Raw genomic sequence first — 23,811 nt, 5'->3', positions numbered from 1 at the left:
TACTAACAGAGAGGCACACCCAGAAGCCAGAATATGACTGTGGGTTTAGGCACACTAAGATTATCACAAAGCTTTTCACTTCCCAGCTGTAATTTAGTGACAACTTCATTAAAGAATCATTAGTTTAGTGTCAAAGACACAAAAGATCTTTGGGGTTTTTAATTTCTATGGTTGGGTTTACAAGATGACCTGAAGTTATCTAAAGGAACCTGCATTGAGTGAAGACAGGAAGAGACATTCTAACTCATGTCAAGTCGTTGGCTCTGGGCTTCCTGTAACAGTTGGTCTGAGAGAGGCAGCAGCCAGTTTCCCACTTCCTCCAAAATTTCACTTTCTACAATGGGCTTTTATAAGATCCCTCCCTTTGATGAGCAGAAGTTCAAATCATTAACGAATCAAGGTACCAACAGGCCCCTGCACTTTGAAGGAACATTGTTCAAGGGATTTCAAGGCCCTTTCATTCTTCAAATGAGAGCAACACAGACCTGTAGTTCTATGTATATTAAAATAGAAAGATTTGCCAGGATTCTAGAAAATGAGCTAGATTTCAAAGTTTGCCACTTTAATAAGGAAAAAGTAATAACTCAGGACATTTGCTCTGCCTGCCTCCTTCTTCCCTTTCTTTCTCCCTTCCAGTTTCTCTTCCAGAGTCATAACAGAGAAATGTAAAGAGCACAGGTTTTGGTGGACAGTTGGCCATGTGAGGTCGTCCTCTCAACTAGGATCATAGAGCTATCCACCAACCCTAAAACTCTGTGTCTAGTGAACGCCCCCTCCACCCCCAGCATTTCCCCGAGCTTCATATACAGGAAGCTGCTCAGTAGGTACCCTTTCCATCACACTCTTTGGCTCAGAAAAAAAAAAAAAGTTACCTTGTGGTCCATTAGTGTTTCAATATGTCAACAGGACATTCTTACTGTGGACTCAGATTCCTTTGTGTGAGATGTGCATCTGTGTTTATCTTTTTGCCTGTCGACTGATGTTTGGGTTATTTCTAGGTTTGGGTTCTTGCAAATGACGCTAGGGATGGTCATGGCTGGTTCTTTGTAAGCACATATGGTTTCATTACTTTTGGGTGAACTCCTAGGACAGGAATGGTTGAATCACATGGTGAGCATTCCAGTCTTTGTATGGAAATGATTCCCCGCCCCCCTCTCGGGCAAATACCTAGGAATGGAATAGTTGAATCAGATGATGTAGCTCTGGCTTATTTTGCTTAGCTGCTCAATTGTTTTGCAAAGCAGTTGCTGGCATTTTTGCACCTTCACCAGAGGCATGAGAAATTTCTATGCCGGTACATTGTTTCCAAACCCAGTAAAGTTAGCCCTTTTAATTTTTGTTTTTTAGATATTGAAATTATACTGCATCTCCTTAAGTAACAAGTGATGTTAATCGTTTTACATATCATCTTTCTATCTGGCATTTAAACATTTTGTTCACTTGTATGTTGTATCGCTTGCTTCTCATCATTTGGTATTGAGAATTCTTTATTTTGTCATTCTGACACATCTTTCTCCAGTCTTGGCTCGTTCTCTTTGTTCAATTAACAGTGTTTTCAGAAGAGCAGAAGTTTTCAATTTGGTGAATTCTAATTTAATAATGGCTACTTTCATGGTTCATGCTTTTGGTATCTCATCTAAGGAATCTGCCCAAAGGCACAGCTATTTGTTCCCAAGATTATGTCTAAGGGTTTCATAGTTTGGGGTTTTATAATTAGGTCTAAGATCCATTATGAGTTCATTTGTCTGATAGCTGAGTTTCTCTTCAGGAATTCCCTTCCGTTGGAAGCAGTTGCCTCAAGTTCAGAGACAGATTTTCCATGACAACTTGATGCGGGGCTTCTGAGCTGTGGCTTGAACCATTCAGTCGTGATGGCCGACTTGCCAAGCTGCCCCTTGAAATGAGCTGGGGCTCCATTGCCTTCCTTCCTTCAGCGCCATCTTCTATCAGACCTCTGTGGACAGATCTCTCTCTCTCTCTCTCTCTCTCTCTCTCTCTCTCTCTCTCTAACTCAGTTTATTTTGACCCTAACTTAACAAGGTCACAAAATCAAAGTTACTGGTCAGCTAATGAGGGAGATTTTGTAAGTGAAAATTCATAAGAAGAGTTAATGTCTTTTTAAACTTTATTTATTTTTACATACCAACCCCAGTTCCTCCTTCCTCTCCTCCTGCTCCTCCCCTTTCCCCCCACCCTACCCCTATCTGTTCCTCAGAGAGGTTAAGACCTCCCCTGGGAGTCAACTAAGTCTGTCCCATCACCTTGTTGAAGCAGGACCAAGTCTGTGGTCCCCCCATGCCTAGGCTGAGCAAGGTATCTCTCCATAGAGAACAGGCTCCATGAAGTCAGTTCATGCAGTAGAGTTAGATCCTGGTCCCACTGCCAATGGCCCCATACACTGCTCAAGCTACACCACTGTCACCTGTACTCAGGGGGCCTAGTTCGGTTCTATGCAGGCTTCCCAGTTGTCAGTCAGGAGTCAGTGATCTTCTACAGGTTTGGGTCAGCTGATCCTGCGGGTTTCCTCATCATGGTCTCATGGTCTTGTCTTGACTCCTTTGTTCATACTATCGCCCGTCCCTCTCTGCCTGGAGCTCGGCCTGGTGGTTAGTTGTGGATCTCTGCATCTGCTTCCATCTGTTTCTGGAAGAGGGTTCTAGCTTTTCTGGGGTCGTGGACTGTAGGCTGGTTATCCTTGTCTAGGTGTGTGTGTCTAGTTTCCACTTACAACATACTATAGTTGTCTTTTCTGGTCTGGGTTACCTCACTTGGGATTTTTTTTTTTCTGGTTCCATCCATTTGTTTGCAAATTTAAAGATGCCATTGTTTTTTTTGCCACCAAATAGTTTTCTGCTGTGTAAATGTACCACATTTTCTTTATCCATTTTTCCCTCAAGAGGCATTTGGATTGTTTCTAGATTGTGGGCAAGAGGGAAATCAGGAAGAGGAACGAACTCTTGTTAACCACTCAGAGAAGTCTTTTTTGACATTTTAGTGAATACCTTTGTAAACTTGAAGCAAATGAGATATTTCATTAAACAAGTCATGGTGATTAACCTATATTTGATCTAAAACATTTTCCCACAAAAGATCACAAATACGCAGGGGTGTGAAAAAGGAGAGGTGTATTAGTTAGATTTTGTCAAAAGACACAAGCTAGAGTTACCTGAAACGAGGGAGCCTCAGTTGAGGGGTTGCCTCCATCGGATTGGCCAGAATAATGATTGATGGGAGGGCCCAACTCACCTTGAGCAGAGTCAGCCTGAGCAGGAGCTGGTCCTGTGTTATCCTAGAGGGGTAGCCAAGGAAACGAGTAAACAGTGTTCCTCCATGTCTGTGCTTGAGTTCTTCCTCCTAGGTTCCTGCTTGCACATACTCATTTCCTGGCATCCTTCACCGAGAGACTATGGTTGGGACATGACAGCCAGGTGGCTTCTGCTCACAGCAACAGAAAAGCAAGCAGGCAGAGGGTTAAGAAGCATGGTGGGGAATGCTTGACATGGATGCTGTATCCATGTAGAACAGTACTCCTACATAATATGCAACTGTGTGCAATAAATAGATACAAGGAAAACTTTCAAAGAATTCTTTAAAATCAACAAACAGCACATAAAACCCAACTTATATTGCGAGAGACAATTGGAGTAGACAAGTGTTATTTCTTCCCCAGATCCTGGAAGTAGGATGTTAGTTAGTTTCCAGTCATTGTTCCGTCTTCTGCATAGTGGCTTGCCCACTGAGCTCTTGTCATCTGGAAGCAGCTGGTTCACAACGTTCTCTCCTATCCCTAGCTACAGCTCTGCCCCCACACTCGTCTCAGTTCACTGGGACTAGATTCTCTAACCTGGATTCTGCACAGAATGCACTATACAGCAATTTTGAATTCAGTAGTGCGTAGAAAAGCAAGCATGACGGTATCTTTCGAATTGGTAGCTTCATCTTTGAGTTACTATGAAGCAAGATTGAAATGCCAGTTTGTTTTCATTTAATTTAAGATTAAAGTTTTGAAAGTTATCTATTGCAAATGATTGATGTTTTAGTATTTTGTTTATCTAAGTAATGGTATTTCCTCACCACAAAACCCATCCAAAGTCCTGGACAGAGGGGTTCAGAAGAGCGCTAAAGGCCCCCTGGGCCGATGATTCAGCTGAGCCACAGAAAAGAGGGGACAGATTGTCCACGAGAAGTGCTTCATCCAGCAGTCAGCATTGCTTCTGCCACTGGGCTGGAGAATGAAATCACGTGGTCCAAAACTACATCACAGGGTGAAGACCTGAAATCACGTGAAGAGCCTGAGAGACATTTCAGCCATGTTTAGATGGACAGGAACTTCAACTCAAAACCAAGATAGATTTTTAGGACCAGAATTCAACCTGAGAAAAGAAATACTGTTGAGAGGCAAAGGAAAGAAGGAAGGAAGAAAAGAAAATGGAAAGCATTATCATCTCATCTTAATAATCAGTTCTGTTTAATTTGGGAATCATGGTTGTGAAAAAGAGTTTAAAATGAAGGCGGACAAAGAACTGGAAAGGAAATGCTCCTTCCTAGGCCTTTGGAGATGACCTATTTCATTGTTTATTTCTTTGGTAGAGTAAATGTATAAGAACCAGAAGGTTCTGTCTTCATGCAAATATGTTTTCATTTTTTTTAAATGTCAACAAGCAAAGAAATTTAGAAAACATGTGTCTTTGGAACAGATTGTTTGCACACAGAATGTTTTTCAGAGTTCCCCCAGGAGGGTTCAGTGGAGCAAAGGACCTTTACAAACGGCAGCAGTGGATTGTCTGCGAAGTGGTTCCGTCAGGTGCCCAGGCCATATTTTTCCATCATTTGCTTCCTTCAAATGACAAAACGTTCTAAATAACTGGTATTATTTGGGGGTGAAGGACACTAGTGTTGCGAAGTGCAGAGGTGTTATTTTCTGTGAAAGCGGCAGTGTTGAGACAGTTGTACGGACAGAAGCAGGAGAGAAGTTGCTTCTGGGAGACTCAGGGTCCCTCTGTGTTAATGCTTTAGATAAGACCCAACTCCACATCTAACTTGCTCCTCTTCTGAAGCAGGTGGAGTAAGGGGAAGTGTCTCTGAGGACGGCAGAATCAGTCAACCTGATTTGAGAACACACTTCTGTTGCTGAAGAAAATTGAAAGTTGGCAAAGATTTTCTCAAGAGAGCCAATCCTCCCCAAGTAGAAGCATTAGGATGTTATCCAACCCTGCCCTCCCGAAGGGGACGAGTGGCCTTTGGTGAGGAGCGCTGCAATCTTGATGAGAGGTTGTGAGAGAGCTGGGGAGCCCTGAGGTAGACGGTTAAGGATAAGAGACTTCAAGGGAAGTCATAGACAGGGTCGCCCTCAGCCTCTGCAGGCGGATGGGAGCGCATCGGCCTAATTTATCTTAATAAGTTAGTTAAATTGAAACTAGCTGCTGGTGATAAGAGCCAAGACCTCTCAATGAGAGCTGAGGTGTTTATGTTCAATCGGCTAACAGAGAAAATTGGCTAATTTAAAGCATCTTTAATAATTCTGATTAGTGAGCCGTTATCTCTACTCAGTGAGGGCTAAAGAAACCAAAGGATTCTCCAAGGTTGTCTAGTTGGTGGCTTCAAAGAGCTGACTTCTCAAAGCTGTGCACGAATAAACACATATGATGACAAGATAAGTTAGTTTCTGGAAATTCCCTCATCACCTTCCACTCCTTCAATCTATTTATGGAGCAGTTAGAAATATTCAAAATAAGTGACAGAAACATTATTTGTGCTATGTATTGCAACATAATATCTTTAAATCTGAAGTTTTTATATACAGGGCTAGAGAGATGGCATAATGCTTAGGTGCAATTGCTGCTCTTGCAGAGGATCGGGTTGGGTTCCCAGCACCCAGGTGAGGTGGTTCCTTGTACCTTCAGCTCCAGGGGATCCACAGAGAAATGATACCAAGAGTGTGCTCTCTTTCTGCCTCTCCCATCCTCATGGTACTGACCTCTAAGAGTCTAGACTCCCATTGTCAACTTCCACCATGCTGTGGGAAATTGTTAGTTCATTTTTAGCCTCTGGGACTTTGTTCTAGGCCTTATAAACTAAATACACTTGATAAATTCCTGAATTATTCTTCTGAGTATGTCATTCCGTACCTGCATCCTTCATTCTCTTCAGTTAGAAAAAAAAAAAAAAGAAAATTTTTATTGAGTCATAACTTCATACAAAGGGAAATTAAACTGTAAGGCATTTTTAAATTAAATGTGATCCGAAAACATTTTTGGGATTAAAACATTAATGGAATTAAGTCCTGTTTGCTCTTTGTTGCTTGGTTACTTTTACTTGCCTCAAATGCTGTGACTCTGTAACAGCCTTCTTCCTGTAGGGGCCAGAACTACTTATAATCAATCATCTTGCAGTAGGTCCCTGTGGACCATGACCTGAACCCCAGTGGGTCTCCTCTTCTGTGGAGAGTGGGTTGACTTCCACGGGTGTTCTGGCTGTCCTTTCCTGTTAAAAAAGACTGTAGAAAGAAAGTTATCCACAGTAATTTTCCTTGTTAAAGTGCCATGTGTCCTGAGATCTCAAAGGTCCAAGTGGTAGAACTGGTTTGTGATTCAGAGCAAATGAAGAAAGCAAACTGTGGAATGCATGCAGGTTTTCAAACCACTTAAGTTCTTTATCCAGAGAGCTGTGACGCCACCATCAGTCTACCTAAATCACATCAATCCTCCTCCTCCTCCTTCTTTTTCTTCTTCCTCCTCCTCCTTCTCCTCTTCCTTGTTATTCAGTCATTTCCAGGGGAATCTAGGGGAAAAAATAGATACTTTGATAAAGTAAAATTTAAACTTAGAACATCTCTGTGTCAAGTGAAAATTTTGGCGTCCATTCATTATCAAAGATGGGGAAACTCTGTTACACACCCTCTTGACAAAACAGAAAAGTCTACATTCTTGTCCCCAAACAGCATGTGACATCACTTACTCTGTGTGAGAGTGTCTTTCTTTATTGCTTTTGTTTGGATTCATGAGTTGAGAACATCCATAGAGAACTGTGATCTGGAGACTCGATGTCTATTCTATGTATATAGGTAATTCCACTCTTGGCATTGTTTTCTAAGCTTACCACCATCCAAGAGAAACAAACTGTAAGCTGTTCACGAAATTCAAACTCTTCTAGTTTAAATTTCCTGTTAACCAATTTCTTAAAAGTTTAGTTTCAATACATGATTCATTTTATTTAGCCTAATATAGCCAAATTCCCTTCACTTCGACACATAATCAATAAAAAAAAATATTAACAAGATACATGCATTCTTGTGTGATGGACTAAGTTGCCAGAACCTGGAGAATATTTTCTACTTAAAACACATCTCAGAAAACAAAAAACAAAAAACAAAAAAAAAGAAGAAGAAGAAGAAGAAAAGAAAAAAAAGAAAAAAGAAACAAGCAGTTTCAAGAATTGGAGAGCTGCGTTGGTCAGGGCATCTTTCGGGAAATGGTGGCTGGTGTCAGGTGACCTCCGCTTCTACATGCATCTTCTGGTTTTTCTAAAACTTTGGAGATGTTTCCTCTGGGTCAGCGTTCTTCTTTTGTGCACAACTTTTGGGAAAGTTCTGGATTTTTTTTTTATAAAAAAACTGAACTGACTTCAACAGAATCTGAAGCAGATCAATAGGGTGGTGGCTCCCTGTTAATGCCTTCCGGGAGATGCCACACACTGTTGACAGTAGAGAGGAGCTGAAGATGAAGATGGTTTGAAACCCATCTCTATGAACTGCCTGTCTAGACTTCTCTATCATTTACATTTCTGTTTTCTTCCTGGTATATTTTAAAAGTCATATCGTTTACTTGTTGAGCATCTGGCTATAGTTCAAAAAGTTACTTTCTTAAAAATTTCACCTGGTAATCTTCCAAAATTGCTTTTAAATAGAATTCTTAAACTGTAGGAATAAACAATACAGAAGGTGTACTTAAACACTTAAATAATACCATAGTTTATCAAAAACACATTAAGAAATTTCAACTCTTATTCCTTGCCTTATAAGAACACATGTTTTTGCTACATTATCAACATGTTTTTCATGTAATTATTTACACAACTTTAGTAATGCAATTTAGTGGCTGTAGGATCAGAACTGGTGCTTTTTTTAAAAAAAAACAACTTTAGTTCTATTTTATTTCATGTGTATGGGTGGTTTGCATCTGTGTGTATATGTGCACCACCTGTGTGTTCGGTGCCTGCGGAGGCAGAAGAGGATTAGTTCCCCTAAAGTGGAGTTTTGGGTGGTTGTGAGCCACCATGTGGTGCTTGTGACTAAATACCAGTTCTCTGCAGGAACAGCAAGTGTTTCTCCAGCCCCAAACTAATTCTTTAGAAACACGAAAAGCACAGAAATATTTCTGCTTGTCTTTCCCTGTAGACTGTGTTCATTTTTGCTTGCAGTTCAGTAGTTGCTGCATCACTTACAATTTTAAAAATCACATCCAAAGGATGTAGCAAAACCCAGACAATTTGGCATGACCATTTATTTTTTTTTTTCAACTTGTGAAATGCCCTTCATTTGTTGATGTTGCATAGAAGATAATCTGCTCTGCAATTCACATCACAGCTCAACTTCATACAGGCTACACTCTGCTTCTGAAAAACGTCTGACTGAGCTTGAAGTCTGAAGTGCTGGAAAAGAAACAGTTTGCTACAGTTTGTCTTATATTGGGAATTGGGAGCCCTCAACAGTTCGAAGGCAATTTCAGCAGCAGTTGGGATAGATAGCAGGAATCGGGTAGAGCTCTTCTTCAGTGTGCTGGGAAAACACAGGCAGTTTTGGGCTAGCACACACACAGAGGGATCTAAAGTGACCTTGGTTTTGTTCTCAGTAAACTGACCTGGCCTCCTCAGGGTCACTTTTATTGTTCCCAGTGGTTATTGTCCACTATCCTTTTCATAATAAATTCATGACCACAGAAGACATCAGTCTGCCAAACATGACACCAAGACCCTCACATCCACCCTAGGCTTACTCCTCTTCATCCTTTATGTGCGTCTAAAAACTGACTTAGATTGCAGGGCAGCTTTCGCAGGTCCATCCACTTCTTCAGCCACCACAGCCATGTTCCCTCCCCCTATGATATCGCCCTATTCAGGTCTGTCCTACCTGCATCCACCTGCCCCTGTGCATTCCAGAGCGCTGGGTGGAAATTCTTCCTTTTATTTTTTAAAATATGGCTGGAAATAATTAACAATGATATAAAATAATTGACAGAATCACCAGAGAAATGTTTCCAACACAGGAAAAGTAAGGCCACTAAGATTCCAACTTTGTCTTAAAATTTTAAAAGGAACCAAAGAGCCTGATGTAAAACAAAAACAAAAAACCCTGCAAGACAGAATTAAGTTTGTTTAATTTTTCTAAACAAATATATTGAAGCTTTGTTCTTTGTGATACTGCCAAGTCATGAAGTATCAATTTTTACAAATGTAACTGTTCAGAAAAGAAACAATGTTCTAATTGGGTCCATTGAACTCTTTGACACATGAAAGCTGGGGTCATAGGCATTAAACAGCGAAGGGGGTGGTGCGAAAGCTTCTTTAATATTTCTTCCTGTCTTCCTTGAGCACACATTTCCATCTCTCAGGATCGCTTACCCCAAGTTGTCTCTGCACAATTTCCTGAAAACCTGATTCTTTGGCCCAGGCCCACTGTTCAGTCTCTTCTCTCTACCTCCCCCATTTCCTTAGTTGGCCCAGAGAACATGTCAATCAATCAATCAATGAAGAAATGGGTTGAGGCTACTGGGTGACGGGAGAAGAGACAGGCTGTGTGTACATCAGGTCCTACCCAACACCCCCCCCCCCCAGCTGCAGTTCTAAACATTTGCTCATTCGTGGTGCTTTGCTTGTGCTGTCTGGGGAAGGTCAGATCACACAGGTCCATGGTACCATAATCACCACATTCTGCAAGCCTTGTGTCCTTATAACCATCCCCTAGCTTCTGCTGAAGCTGTGAACTCCAGAAGCTACGTCCCAGAAACGCCAGCTTCAGAGCTTTCATTATTAATGGTTGCCATCTTGCTTACCACTGTGGGTCACCATGGAAGTCCTGGCCTGGAGGTATTGCCTCTGTTTTCACAGATGAGAAATGGGAGTTCAAAACAATCAGTGATGTGAAGTCACACAAATGAGTGACACTTATTTCAAAGACCTCACACCAGTCACATTTATCCTCTATAACAACAGGCTCCTTTTTGCTTATAATCAAGAGGAAATGGGTTATTGAAGATCATCCGGTGTTCTGAAGGTTCGTCAGGAAAGTCAGAAAATCCAGCCTGGGAATTGTGTCCATGACTCTGCAGTCTCATGACAAGCCTGGGACTTCTGCCTCTAGGCAGGGCCCCAGCATTGCTTGTCACTTTGCCTGAGTATAGAATATACCCCCAATGTTGATGTCGCTGCCACCTCTGGAAGCAGCCTGCCCCTGCCTCGCTGACCATCTTCTAATCTGCTTGCCATCTTTTCTCAACAACCCGGCCCCACCGGAGTCTCAAGAGGATGTGTCTGACAGCGTGGATCAGTGTCACCCTGCTAAACCTTGCTGCAAAGGAAACTTGAGAGACCTTAGCTTCTCCTTCAGAGACCTAGAATTAGTCAGATGAGAAACTCTCCAAATACATGGGGAGACAAAAAGTGGTCAAGCAGTATGGGGGATGGCCGCCCTGGGCTGAAGGTGAAGGGATGCTAGAGCTTCATTCCTCAAGCGAGGAAACTGAGGCTCACCAGAAGCTACATTTGTGTGAGCTGTATTTCCTGTTAGTATTCTTCTGCCTGCCTCTTAGAAGTAGTGGACTGGGAGACTTTGATAGAAGTGGAAATTTACAGCAAAAAAAAAAAATGAGCTTTTGTGCCTGTCCTCTGCCTGCCTTATCAGCCTGGAATGCTCTATGGAAATTGTTGCTGAGCTTTTATCTGATACAAAAGGGTGCATAACCCATTTCTCCTTCTGATCTCGGTTTTGAAAAGGAGAGAGAGAGTCTGTTCAGATGCCAGGCTTGGGGGAAAAAAACTTTCTCATTATTCACCAAGTTCAACTAAGGATTTCCTTGCTGGATTTGGGGAACAGCATCGTTGGAGTATGGACATTGTTATCAGTGCAGTTCACTTTCTTGAACATTTTAAAAATGTTTATATATTTATAATCTAAACACCATTGGCAGAAAATCATTTGTCACCCTCTGAACACTGTCAGTATACAGAATATAGTGATAATTTATACAACAAAACCAACTGGAAAATTACAGACATCTTGGGCACACAGTTGTATGACCTCACCTGCACAGTGACCTGACGACTGTCCTTTCTATAGTCATGTCTATTTCCTCAAACAGTGACATTTAGTAGGGGAATGAATTGCTGGTTAATATGCCCATGTACTCAAAATGTAAGCTTTTGTGTGATGTGTGAAAAAGATTCCGTCTCCCAAATATCTTAACCATTCAAGGCGAATGATGTGTTTTGGATAATTTTAATTAGAGAAATCAAATCCCCTTGACCCCAAAAATATTTGAGTTTTTTTCCTTTTAATCTTGTGTAGTTTTTATCGGGTTGCATCTTCTTTTTCTCTCTCGATTCTGACAGCCGTCTTTTGAAGTAGGTATAGGACAGTTGAATTTATTTTAAAACAGACTTCTCATGTTTTGTGGGCTGGTGTTAGAGGTCTGCTTTCATTTTCTTCCTGAATTTTGTTAAATACGTACAGATGTTATCACTGGGATTAGCTTTGAATTGACTAGCTCACCAGTGTTAATCAAAACTGTCACTGTCGCAAGTACCCTGAAATTTCTCATCATATAAAGTCAAAACTCCAGAGTCAGGAGGTGATGGCACACACCTTTAATCCCAGCACTTGGGAGGCAGAGGGAGGTGAATCTGAGAGTTCGAGGCTAGCCTGGTCTAAGCAGTGAGTTCCAGGACAGCCAGGGCTACATAGAGAAACCCTGCCTCGGAAGTAGAAACTCCACACTCATTTAATAGCTACCTACTTGTCTCTGTGTCCTTTATATTTTAAATAAATGAAGTTTTCAGTAGCAGTATATTTTGCTCTGTTTCATTCCTCGCCTCATTGTGAAGAGAACACAGCCTCACTAGGAAAGTCTTCAGTCTGTGGGCAATAAGGTTGACATGGGTGATTGGCCAGTTTTCGTTTTAAAAACCAAGCGTGGTTTGGAAGGTGTGCTGTTTACTGAGCAGAAAGAGAAAATTATTTTCTTCTTTTGCGTGTGGACCATTTCCTGCAGAAGAAAAGATTGCTTGTTTACTCACCTGCATAATTTATGATTATATTACCCAAATCATATTGATATGTTTGTCCAGAACTGTGTTTGTTTTACATAAAAATTCAAAGCATATAAAATATAATATTCCTTTCGAACAAAGGATTTACAATTAGCTCTGACACTGTAATGGAACTCATCCTAAAAGTATATGCAAAAGTGGGCATACATGTGATTCAAGTGGGTGGAACCTTGAGGTTCATCAAACACTTAAAGAAGTTTGTCAGTGTCCTACATCAAAATGGCAGAGTACTGTGTTAGACCACAGATGTAACCTTGAGATAGACCTAATGAAACGCAGTGTGAATCCAGGTGTCCTTGCGGCCAGACCCTGTTTGTAGCAACGTAAAGCATGGGAGGTAGGGACTTTATACAATCCCTCCTGCTTTTGTTTGAGGTCAACGTTATTTGAGAGCAAACAGGAACAGGTTAGGGTGGCCGCTTACTGATTTAAATTTTTATAACTTTTCAAAAAGTTTTTGAGCTTACGACTATATTTCTCCCTTCTCTTTCTCCTCTTAAAATTTTCCTATAGTACTCTCACTGATCGCCTTCAAATTCATAGTCTCGTCTTTCGTTAGTTGTTACTGTGTGTATGTATGTGTCTGCGTATTCAAGTATGTTCCTACACAGAACCCCTGCTCAGTCCGTATGGTGTTACTTGTATGTACGTTTCCAAGGTGGGTGATTTAGTATTGGATAACCAATTGGTGTGCTCTTCCCTGGGAAAACCAAGTCTTAATCAAAGAGAAGAAAAAAATAGCCCAAAGGTACAGAATGATATATTATGAATCAACATAAAAGTGTTCAAGTAACTACTAACTTTTTCTTATTTTTATGTACAACCAAAGCCCAGAATTTATGTTTGGACAGAACTTCCAAAGTACAAGTTCGTTGTGAGTATCAACCATGCCTGACTTGGCAATTTCCCAACCGCTCAATATGTAATCTAAACTAAATTTGTTTTTGAGCAGAATTGAAATAAGAATGAGCATACCAAGAACTTGGTGTAGGCCATTGTACTGGCTGGTTTTGTGCGCCAACTTGACACAAGCTAGAGTTATCAGAGATGAAGGAGCCTCAGCTGAGGAAATACCACCATGAGATCCAAATGGAAGGCATTTTCTCAGTTTTCCCCATTCCTCAGCGGGGGAGGGTCCAGTCCACAGTGGGTGGTACCATCCCTGGGCTGATGGTTCTGGGTTTTATAAAAAAGCAGGCTGAGCAAGCCATGTGAAGCAAGCCAGTAAGCAGCACCGTTCCATGGCCTCTGCATCAGCTCCTGCCTCCAGGTTTCTGCCAGGGCTGAGTTCCTGTCCTGAATTCCTTCAGTGGTGCTGACCCTTTTCTCCTTAACTTGATTTTGGTAATGGTGTTTTGTTGCAGCAATAGAAACCCTAAGACAAATTGGTACCAGTGTAGTGGGGATGTTGCTGTGACCGACCTGACCATGTCTTTGGGAGACTGTGGAAGGACTTTGGGCTAGAAAAGCCAGCGAGCATTAAGAGCTCTGTGGGGTGCTCCATGGGCACTTGGGGGATAAGAACATTGAGAGCAGTGCAGAAGATGGATTCCTGGCTTGGGAAGTTTCAGAGGGAAGTTTAGAGAGTCTATCAGTGCCATTTGTTATTTTGAATTAAGAGTCTGTGGTTCTGGTCAGCTGAGGCTGAAGAATCAGCTGTGCATGACAAGTATCATATCTACTAAAGCAAAAATTTGTTTTACTGGGACACTGGATGCTGCTCAGCTGGAGCTAAGAAATTGGTGGTGATTAAGAAGAGACCAGCATCACTGAGGTGAAATCTTCTGAGAAGTGCTTCCCCAGAGCACAGAGAAGCTGTGTTCCAGAGGTGACCAAGGTTGCCCCTCATGCTGGCAGCTGGACTTGAGAATGTGTAGGAATCATGCAGGTAGTACTGGTTCTGAAGGCATGAAGGGGTCATGGAGAGCAGCTGAAGCTTGGCACTGTGAGAGGTCAGGAGAGGCCATTGGTGAAGACGCAGCTTCAGTGGAAGTTGAAGGCCCAGGTCATAGAAAGAAGTTGAGGCTTGGCACCATGAAAAGAGCCTATGAGAGGCTTTTGGTGAAAGCACAGCCCAGTTACAGCAGAAGAACCCAGCATTTTGGAGATGCCAGCACCATGGGGTGACCACCATGATCAACAGCAGTGGCGGAGTGGAGCCAGCTGGAGTCTAGAAGATGAGCTGTGTATGCCGAGGAGAGCAGAGCAGGAGAAGTGATCCAAGCCCTTTGGAGGACCCAGAAGATGGTGAGAGGATCCCAGACATTGGACGGCTGGAATTTTGTTTTGCTTTGGTTTGATCGTGACTGTGCCCTGATTGTTTCCTCTTAAAGAAAGTATTTTACTGGAGCCCACAGTGGAGAGACCTGGATTTTATTAAAGACTTTGGATTTTGTTTGTTTTTTTGAGAATGGGTTTTTATGTAGTTTTGGAGCCTGTACTGGAACTAGCTCTTGTAGACCAGGCTGGCCTCGAACTCACAAAGATTCACCTGCCTCTGCCTCCTGAGTGCTGGGAATAAAGGTGTGAGCCACCACCACCTGGCTAAGACTTTGGATTTTTAGAGATTGGCTTTATTTTTGTTTTTAAGGAACTGGAATTTTAATGTGTTTGAATTTGTAAAGGCTGTGGTACCTTTAAAGTGATTTAAAATCTTGGGGATGAATAAGAATGGAACAGTTGTGGCTTAATAGTGTTGTACTTGTGTGTCAAGTTGACGAGGGGAGCCTCAGCTGAGAAAATGCCTACATGAGATCCAACTGGAAGGCATGTTCTCAATTAGTGAGCACTGGGGGGGGGGGGGGGAGGAACCAGTCCAGGTGGGTGGTGCCATCCTTGGACTGATGATTCTGGGTTCTATAACAAAGCAGGCTGAGCATGGGAAGCAAGCCAGTAAGAAACACCCCTGCATGGCCTCTACAACAGCTCCTGCCCTGTTTGAATTCCTGTCCTGACTTCCCTCCCTGATAAACAGTAATGCTGAAGTGTAAGCCAAGTTAACCCTTTCCTTTCCAACTTGCTTGTTGGTCATGGTGTTTCATTGCAGCAATAGACACTCTGAGACAGTCATTATTTAAAAGTTACTAATGAGGCTTCCAAATGACGCCATCTTCCATGGTAACAATCTTCTTTTAAATTGAAACATGAGTCCACAATTCCCTTATGACATCACTCTCCTCTGTTGGTGATGCTGTAGACTAGAACCACAGTCAAACCTGGTACAGAACGCAAGGCTAATTAATCTTTAGAAATGGGTTTGGTTTGGTTTATGAGAAACCAAGCATCCCACACTCTCTGTCAGACAGATGACTTGGTGGATGGTAAGATCCACTTGGAACTGGTCCAGGAGCTTGAGAGGCCATAATTCTGGGAAAGCTACCAACCAAAGCATTCATTTCATGGTCTATACCCATCAGATAAATGTGGGGAGGGGGCCACATGCATGTTTCATCAAGCAGTGAGAGTGTTTACCTCAAAATAATTAGGGTGAGTTCTCTCAGGGTTGCAAATTTTCATCCTCCCCCCACCAAGAAAGCCACCAACATGTAGCAATTCCTGCATATCGGATCTTAATTTTGTTAAAGATGAAAGACAATGTTCGTGAAGCAGCATGGGGGAGAGAGAGAAGAAAGAAAGATTATGATCTGAGTCAAAGAGCCTCCTCTATCCTGAAGAGCTAAGGCTTCCTGAGCAAAGTCTTTGCTCCTGCCCTTTTTGTTGTTGACAGTTGATGTTGCAGTCACAGGTCCAGACCCCAGGCTGGCCTCAGAAGCAGGAGTGGAATTCAATTCATTCTGACCTGACTTAGTCTTCCCTTTTTATCTAGCGCTTCCCACCCCTGTCCCCTTTCCCTGCTTCCTTCCCTTTACTCTTTTCCAGGAGAGGCATTGGCTCTGCACCTATCCTTCAGGTTCTCTCGTCCTTAGGCTCCTTACCAGGTGGGGAAACAGGAAAATAGAAAAAAAGACGTGAGGTCAGAGGTCAGGCTCTCTGTGCCACTGTCTCCAAACTGAGCAGAGGCTGTATTCCTTACCTCCAGCTCCTGTCTAGATTCACCTGTGCTCACCACTTCCTTCCCTAACTGCCCTTTACAGGTACTGTTTAGCCTAAGGCTGCCAGCACGTCTCACCCTTGCCTCCCGCCCTCTCGCCCTCTCTTGAGCAATGTCCACACCTTTAAACAGTTCCTTCAATTCGTTTTCCCCAGTTCCTCCTTTGGAACAGCCAACTGCTAGGACATACTTGCTTAGTTGAAGGATGGAGATTCAGGCACAGACAAGTCAAGTGACACAATCCAGAGAGAGGACAGGACCTCCCAGATGAGAAGAGCGCCCGCTAGGCAGTGCCCTCCTAGCTGCTCCCTAGCCCACCCCAGCACCTCATGCTCAGTCATGTTGATGAAGCTTCATGCAGCCTCCAGTTGTGTTCCCTCTGGGTTTGAACTTTAATATCTTATTGGGTGGTTATAAGGCAACCCCAACAGATGAACAGTGTTTCACGGGAGACAGTGATGAAATTTCCACTGTGAGGGAATCCTGATCATGAAAAATGAGAGTGAAAGAATGATTGATAAGTGTAATACAGGGCTCAGAAAGAGGGGCAAATCAGGAAGGCGATGTCACCAGGGTATACTGAGCCTGCAGGAATCTGAGCAGATGGCAGATCGGTGAAGACATAGAAGCCCAGGGTGTCTACCAGGTAGAGAGAAAAAGAACCGATGTTATCAATGAAGAGATGAGATGCCAGACTGGAGGCTCAAGCCCTGCAAACTTGGCTGAAAAGAGTTTCTAATATGGAAGGAAGTGGCTGTACCTCTAAGCAGGAGCCCTGCTGGGCTCCTGGCCTGTTAGATGTCTCAGATCTTAGGGATACTGTCTCTAAAACTGACCTATGTCAGAATGCTTCTCTACGGAGGTGGACTCTATGACCACTTTCTTTTCAAGGAATGCGCATGCATGTGTTGGCTGCACTAGACAGCTTAATCCCATACCTGACAGAATTTTCCACCGCTCTTGTAATAGCACAAAATGTACTGGTGAGAATTCTTTTTTAATGTTTTTCTTTTAAATCAAGTTTTAATACCAAAGTGTTCTTTTTTCTTTATTTTTATTTTATTTTTTATTACTTTAAAAATAACACCTATCAAAATTCCCACTTCCTTCCCTCCTCCTACTTCCCTCCTGCTCCCCCCCTACACCCTCTCCCCTCCAGTCCTAAGAGAGGGCAAGGCACCCTGCCCTCTGGGAAGTCCAAAACCCTCCCCACTACATCAGGCTGAGCATGGTATGCGTCCAAATAGAATAGGATCCCAAAAAGTCAGTACATGCAGTAGAGACAAATCCCAGTGCCATGTCATTGGCCCCTCAGTCTGTGACAACTGTCAACCACATTTAGAGGGTCCAGTTTGATCCCAGGCTCGTTCATTCCCAATCCAGTTGGAGCTGGTGAGCTCCCATTATTAGCTCAGGCACACTGTCTCAGTGGGTGGACCAACCCCTCGTGGTCCTGATTTCCTTGCTCATATTTTCCCTCCTTCTGCTCTTCAACTGGACCTTTGGAGCTCAGTTCAGTGCTCCGATGTGGGTCTCTGTCTCTTCCTCCATCTGTCGTCCGACAAGGGTTCTATGGTGATATTCAAGATTGTCATCAGTCTGATTACAAGGATGGTTGAGATGGAGGAAGGATGGATATGAGAGCAGGGAAGGAGATATCTTAATTGAGGGAGCCATTTTGGGGTTGGCAAGAGGCTTGGCTCTGGAGGGGTTCCCAGGAGTCCAAGGGGAAGACCCCAGCTAGGACCCTGAGCAGTGGAGGAGAGAGTGCCAAACTATTCCTTTAAGTTGGTTTAATGAAATTATTAATATTTATTGAAGGTGTCATCTGTTGAAGTGCTTGCCTATTTTACTTGATTAGAGCTTTTTCTTTCTAACAGCCCCACCATCACCTAACCCCCAAGGCTGTAATCTTGCCCTCTGCTACCTCCTCTCACCCCTGACCCTGGCAAGCAGAACTTCCTGGGGCCGTGAACTCTGTTAGAGTCAGAGGCAGCATACGTGGAAAGTATTGCTAAAAGAAGCCATTGTCAACACTCAGCGTGAAGGACAGCTTGCTCTGGTACAGCCTTCTTTGAGCCGCTGAGCCTCTGTTCAATCAACAGTTATTTATTTGGCTTCGGTTAAGGGCTCAGCAAAGTCCTATGTGACCTCTGCACACACAGCCAGGCTAGGAGTAGAAAAACCTCAAGTTGTGTCCATTGGGACCTTGAACCAGCTCTCAAGGTTTGAAGAAGTTTGATGGATGACACAGAAGAGTTAAAGTCATCTGAGGACACAGAAATAAAGTCAGTAAGAACTAGTGAGAGAATAGAAAGTACCCAGATAGATTAGAGAAAACAAGGACAGACAGGGAGAGAAATATAGATTTTCCTCTAAACTCAAGTGAGAAACTTCTACAACCAAAACCAAGTCTCTACGCAGTTTCTGTATGTTTGTTCCATTAAACTTATCAATCCAAATACACACTTACTTGTGTAATTGCTTGGCACCTTACTGTAATCAAAGAACATGTTTGATGATGAAAATTATTTACCAGTATTTTAGTTTAGGCATAACTATATGTGTTTAGAGTGACATGGCATTTATGTAGAGATATTTAAGACCTAAAATTAGAAATAGGAACTATTGAGTTGTTGGAACTTCTCCATTAGGAAACCGCACCGTCTTATGTAAACACAGTGTTATAACTTGCAGTTTTGTAGTGTGGTGTCATACAGTCATCTCCTTTTTAATTGTCATTCCCATGCTTATTTATAACATGCTTTGATCACATTCGTCCTGTTACCTTTTCTTATTCCTCCTTTCCCCCTTCACAGCCCTAATGTCCCCTTTACTTTCAAGTCTCCCCTCCTTCCTCCACACATGAGAGAAAATGTGTCACACTTTGAGAAGGCCTTATGTGACATAACAAAATGATCTTCTATTCCATTAATTTTCTATCGATGGCATAATTTCATTCTCCTTTATGGGAAAATAAAGCTCCACTGTGTATATATGCCACATTTTCTTTAGTAGCTCGTTCATTGATGACGTCTAAGCTGATTTTGTAGCGTGGGTGTTATGACCATCATTGCAATGAACATGGATATGCAGGTCTCTCTGCGGTATGCTGACTTGGACTCTGGGTATATACCCAAGCTGGATGATGTGATAGTTCTAATTTTGTTTTGAGGACCCTCCATGCTGACTTTCACAGTGTCTGGGCTAATTCCCATTTCTACTAGCATGGTCTAAATGTCCCCCTTTACTGCATTTTTGTCAGTCTTTTGTTTTCATGAAATAGATTGATAATTAGTACCATTCACCTGTTGGTTTTATGAGCAGTTCAGATGTATAGTGTTTACAAGGTATTATCCTCGTAACTTAAGCCCATTTCTGCTTTTCTGCCTTCCTAACCTACGAAATGAACAGTGACTAACTGCATCTTACCTTTGCAGGGCTTCTGAAACTCAAGAGTGCCCCTCCAGTCAAATCTCATAACTTCATGTTTTGCCTATTCTTAACTTGATTTTTGTTTTTTATTTCACTAATGGCGTTGCTTCTTTTTGAGAAGAGCTTGCCATTGTATAAGCTTTTTCTTGTAAGACAGTGAGGGGGACACTTGGGATGCTTCAGGAAGTTTAGAAGGGAAGCTCGGGCCTGGGTGCAGACGAGGAGACAAACTGTATTTTATGGTTCGCTGAGGCTGTGCTGAACTCTGGAATACACGATGAATTCCTAAAATTGTTTATATGAAAGCCCTCTGTTATTGAATCTTTAATAACACTTGATTCTGCTTAGTTTTGACTTTGTGGAGCTTCTCTCTTACCCGTGTGGCTGCATTTGTTGTTGGAGAAGTTTGGAATGCCTGGAGAAAAAGGACAAAGAAATGGACTCACTGATCTTGACACAAATTTTAAAATTTTTCTCCTGAGATCAAACTTTAGACAAAAGGGTTCTTGATGACAGAAATCTAGAGCAGGGTTTCCCACAGTGTTGTGTGATCATCGGACCTCTTGATGATTTTCCCTTTCTGCCTAAAATGCTAGACGGCTTGTGTTTATCTCTGGGTATAAATATCCAAGAAGCTTGGTTTTGAAGCTGCTTTTTTTGAGAGAATCTGAACCCATTAAAAAAAATATATCATTGTTAGGCGGGTGGTAGTGGCACACACCTTTAATCCCAGCACTGGGGAGTCAGAGGCAGGTGGATCTCTGTGAGTTCAAGGCCAGCCTGGTCTTCAGAATGAGTTCCAGGACAGGCTTCAAAGCTGTAGGAAACCGTGCCTCAAAAAACAAACAAAAAATCATTGTTACATTATATATGTACATACATTTATAAACACATCCAACTGGAGATCACTTGATATTGCTCCTATGTGCTTAGGGCTGATCTCCTGAGAGTGGAGAACCTTTCAGGGGTCTTGTCCTTGAAGACTGATTTTCATCACAGCAGGCATTAGTTGCTGCAGTTCTTCTGTAGAAAGAAGCTTTGGAGAATCCCTCATTTACTCTGACATGTCCGTTGGTGCTGTCATTGTTTCGGGTCTTACTTAGGCAACCACATTGTTGCAATTTCAACAGCTTCCCTGTCATTTATAGAAGACACAATATCAACCCTCTAACTCTTAAACTCCCTCCCTCCCCCCTCCCTCCCCGTCCCGTCCCTCCCTCTCTCTCTCCTCTCCTCTCCTCTCCTCTCCCCCCCCCCCCCCATCTCCCTGAGTTTCTTTCCTGAGACATAGGTGGGGATATAGTAAAATGCATCCACTAGGACTAGGCCCTACACAATCAGTTCTTCTCTGTATTTTGACCATTCATGAACCCACTCTTGAAAATAACGGAATCACCCTGGTGTAAGAGGGCCTGGTGACTCAGATGGCCTACACTATAACTGTGCTAGCCTAAGATGGTCCCCCCTACAGGCAAATGTTGGAGAGAGCTATGCAGCTGTGCACAGCAGACTTTAGTCTAGAAGACAGAGCTGTTGTATCCTGGAAACATTTCCTTGTCCTTGTACCCTATGGTGGTCCCTTGATTTCACTAGGCCAGCGGCAGAGCCTCAAGACTCTATATCCAAACAGGGTGGTTTTGTCTTAAATGACTGGTTCCATTTGCCACCAGATGGCACTATAGTATTACCAGGAAATGCACACATGTTAAACCAATGGCGTCATCAACCCGCGGGGAAAAACAAAGCAGCTATCTTTAGAGTGTATAGGACCACAGTTTACCCTTTGTAAGCTTGATCCGAAACAGCTGTGCAGCCAGAGCATCAGCAAGGAAAACAACACAGACCCTGAGAGGTCAGAGTGCTTGCTCCCATTGTGCTTTCTGTTCTAAGTTTTCAAATTGACCTGTGAATAGCGTTGCCGCATTAGCTAGAAAATGGTTAGGACATTTCTCAAGGCTTGGTGTCCGGGCTATAACTGATTCTATACCAACTCTCTACTCATCTCATAGCTGGTAGAAACTTTGGAGTGATTTTGGAAAGGTTTGTATCTGCTGGTTTGAATCTTATTAGCTAGGCTGTGTGTGGGAAGAGAGAGCTCATTCTCAACCGTGATAGCCCTTGCTCGTGCCTCTTGGAACAGACAGGCAAAAATCAAAGGGCATGCATATCCCTGAGTTCAAATGACCTTCCCGAAAGATGAGTGTTCAACACACAGCATGTAGGTGGTGCTTCCCATCAGATGTGACAATACACAGTATTTAGGTGACACTTCCTATCAGATGTGAAACTTTGATCCCAACCTCTTGGAGAACGAAAGTTGCAAATGAACCAAATTCTACCACGGGCAGTTTTATTCCCACGCTCTGAAGTTGTTCCTTGTTCCTTATTTTTTTGCCTTCCCTTTAGAATGAGTTGTTGCTGATAACAATCTGTACTTTGTTAGTAATAAGAAAGGATTGGTGTGCGTCTACAAACAAAACTTGTCCTTAGTTCAGAAAATTGTTTAAAACATTCTCAGGAAATTATTCCTACCAAAAACAAAAACAAAACAAAACAAAAACCTTGCTTCTTGCTTCTTGTTTTGAAGGAAGACTTACCAGTCAATAGACAGGCGGCGTTTACCTTGGAACAACTGGAACACTTGGAGACTTGCCTGAAGGAAGCAGAAGAGAAGGCTAATGCTCTATTGGAACAGGTAATACCTGTCATGGGGACTGGAAAGATCTGCTGCTTGGGCTGCTGGACAGCAAGTTAAATGCTTTAGCCTCTGTCCCATTGACCCAACACAAGTGCATACACACACACACATACACACACACACACATACATATATACATCTACACACATACATACACACACAGGCAAATACATACATACAAATGCAGTCACACACAGACACGTGCACACACACAGACACGCACGCACACACACAGACACCACACACACACACACACACACACACACATATCTCCTTTGTTTTAGTCTAACAATACGTCCTTTAATTTGTAGAGAGCTTTTTCAGCCTCTAAAGCCTTTTCATTTTCTGCACTTTTGTGCTTTATTTGGTTTTTCACTCACTGCAAGCCCCTCTGGGAGTTGGGTGGGCCTTTCTTAAGTAAGTGGTTTTCCTGAATAAGTAATGGATATTCACATTATAAATAGATAAACTCAGAGGTGAATGAAAACCTAGCAGAACCACACATTTTTCTTGAATCGTTCTAGGAAAATTTGCTCTAGAGAGAGGTCTTCAGATAATGGCTTCCCTCTTGGGTTTTGTAGAATTAAGCAAAGCAGGTCATACGTGGTGTTTAGCTTATGTTGACTGGACATTGTAGAGCAGGTGTTCCCTGTATATGGCAGGCCTTGATTTTAGGGACAGTGGATGTGGCTATCATAAATTCTCAGTTCAGAGCAGGTACCATTTCCTAATATATCACATTTTGAAAACAAACAAACAAATAAATAAACAATGTAATGTTTGTTGTCGTGAACTTAGAGTGCAAATCTTCCCAGAGCTGGGTCTCCCCACTTGGCACAAGTGACTGGAGAGAAAAGGACAGGGGACCCTGGAGGTTGGAAATCTGTATTAATTCTCATGGCTTGATGGATTTCAATAGTCTTGGGGAGACGTTATTTCATGAGGCTTCTAGGTTAACACAGGTACTTACACATCTGAGTCTTACTGGAATGTTTCCAGGGGCTTGTAGGAAGGGAGCGTGTGTGTCATTTCTTCTCATCCTTCAAAGCAAACGTAGGGGCTGCTCAGGGAGCAGTGACTCAATGTGGTCGAAGCTACGGTTCTTACAGGACTTTGGTCAGTCAGGAGTGGAACTGTGGTGCTCTTTAGGGAAAGTGTCCATCACAGATCCACGCCTTGTCAACTGCTGTTTCCCTAAAACAAACCTCAAACAACAGCAAAGTTATGAATTATATACATAGTAATGACGGGCATGAAAGACTATTTCTAACTCCTCCCCAAGGAAGACCAGGATTCCAGAGAAGTT

General features: G+C 42.6%; 1 protein-coding gene across 1 annotated transcript in view; it reads left to right on the top strand.

The window, feature by feature from the left end:
* The window catches only part of LOC121440668 (coiled-coil domain-containing protein 192-like), a 196,126-nt gene that overhangs the window by 7,509 nt on the left and 164,806 nt on the right, over positions 1-23,811 (top strand). Inside the window, 1 exon segment of the mRNA XM_041641464.1 lies at positions 22,395-22,502. Within this exon segment, the coding sequence (XP_041497398.1) occupies positions 22,395-22,502 (108 nt within the window).

Source organism: Microtus oregoni, unplaced genomic scaffold (genome assembly GCF_018167655.1).
Source record: "Microtus oregoni isolate MIOR12 unplaced genomic scaffold, Mior012 000069F_ref0000032, whole genome shotgun sequence".
In the NCBI taxonomy this organism is placed as follows: domain Eukaryota; kingdom Metazoa; phylum Chordata; class Mammalia; order Rodentia; family Cricetidae; genus Microtus; species Microtus oregoni.
The sequence above is the reverse complement of the archived record's forward strand: the minus strand, read 5'-3'. Positions and strand labels throughout refer to the sequence as shown.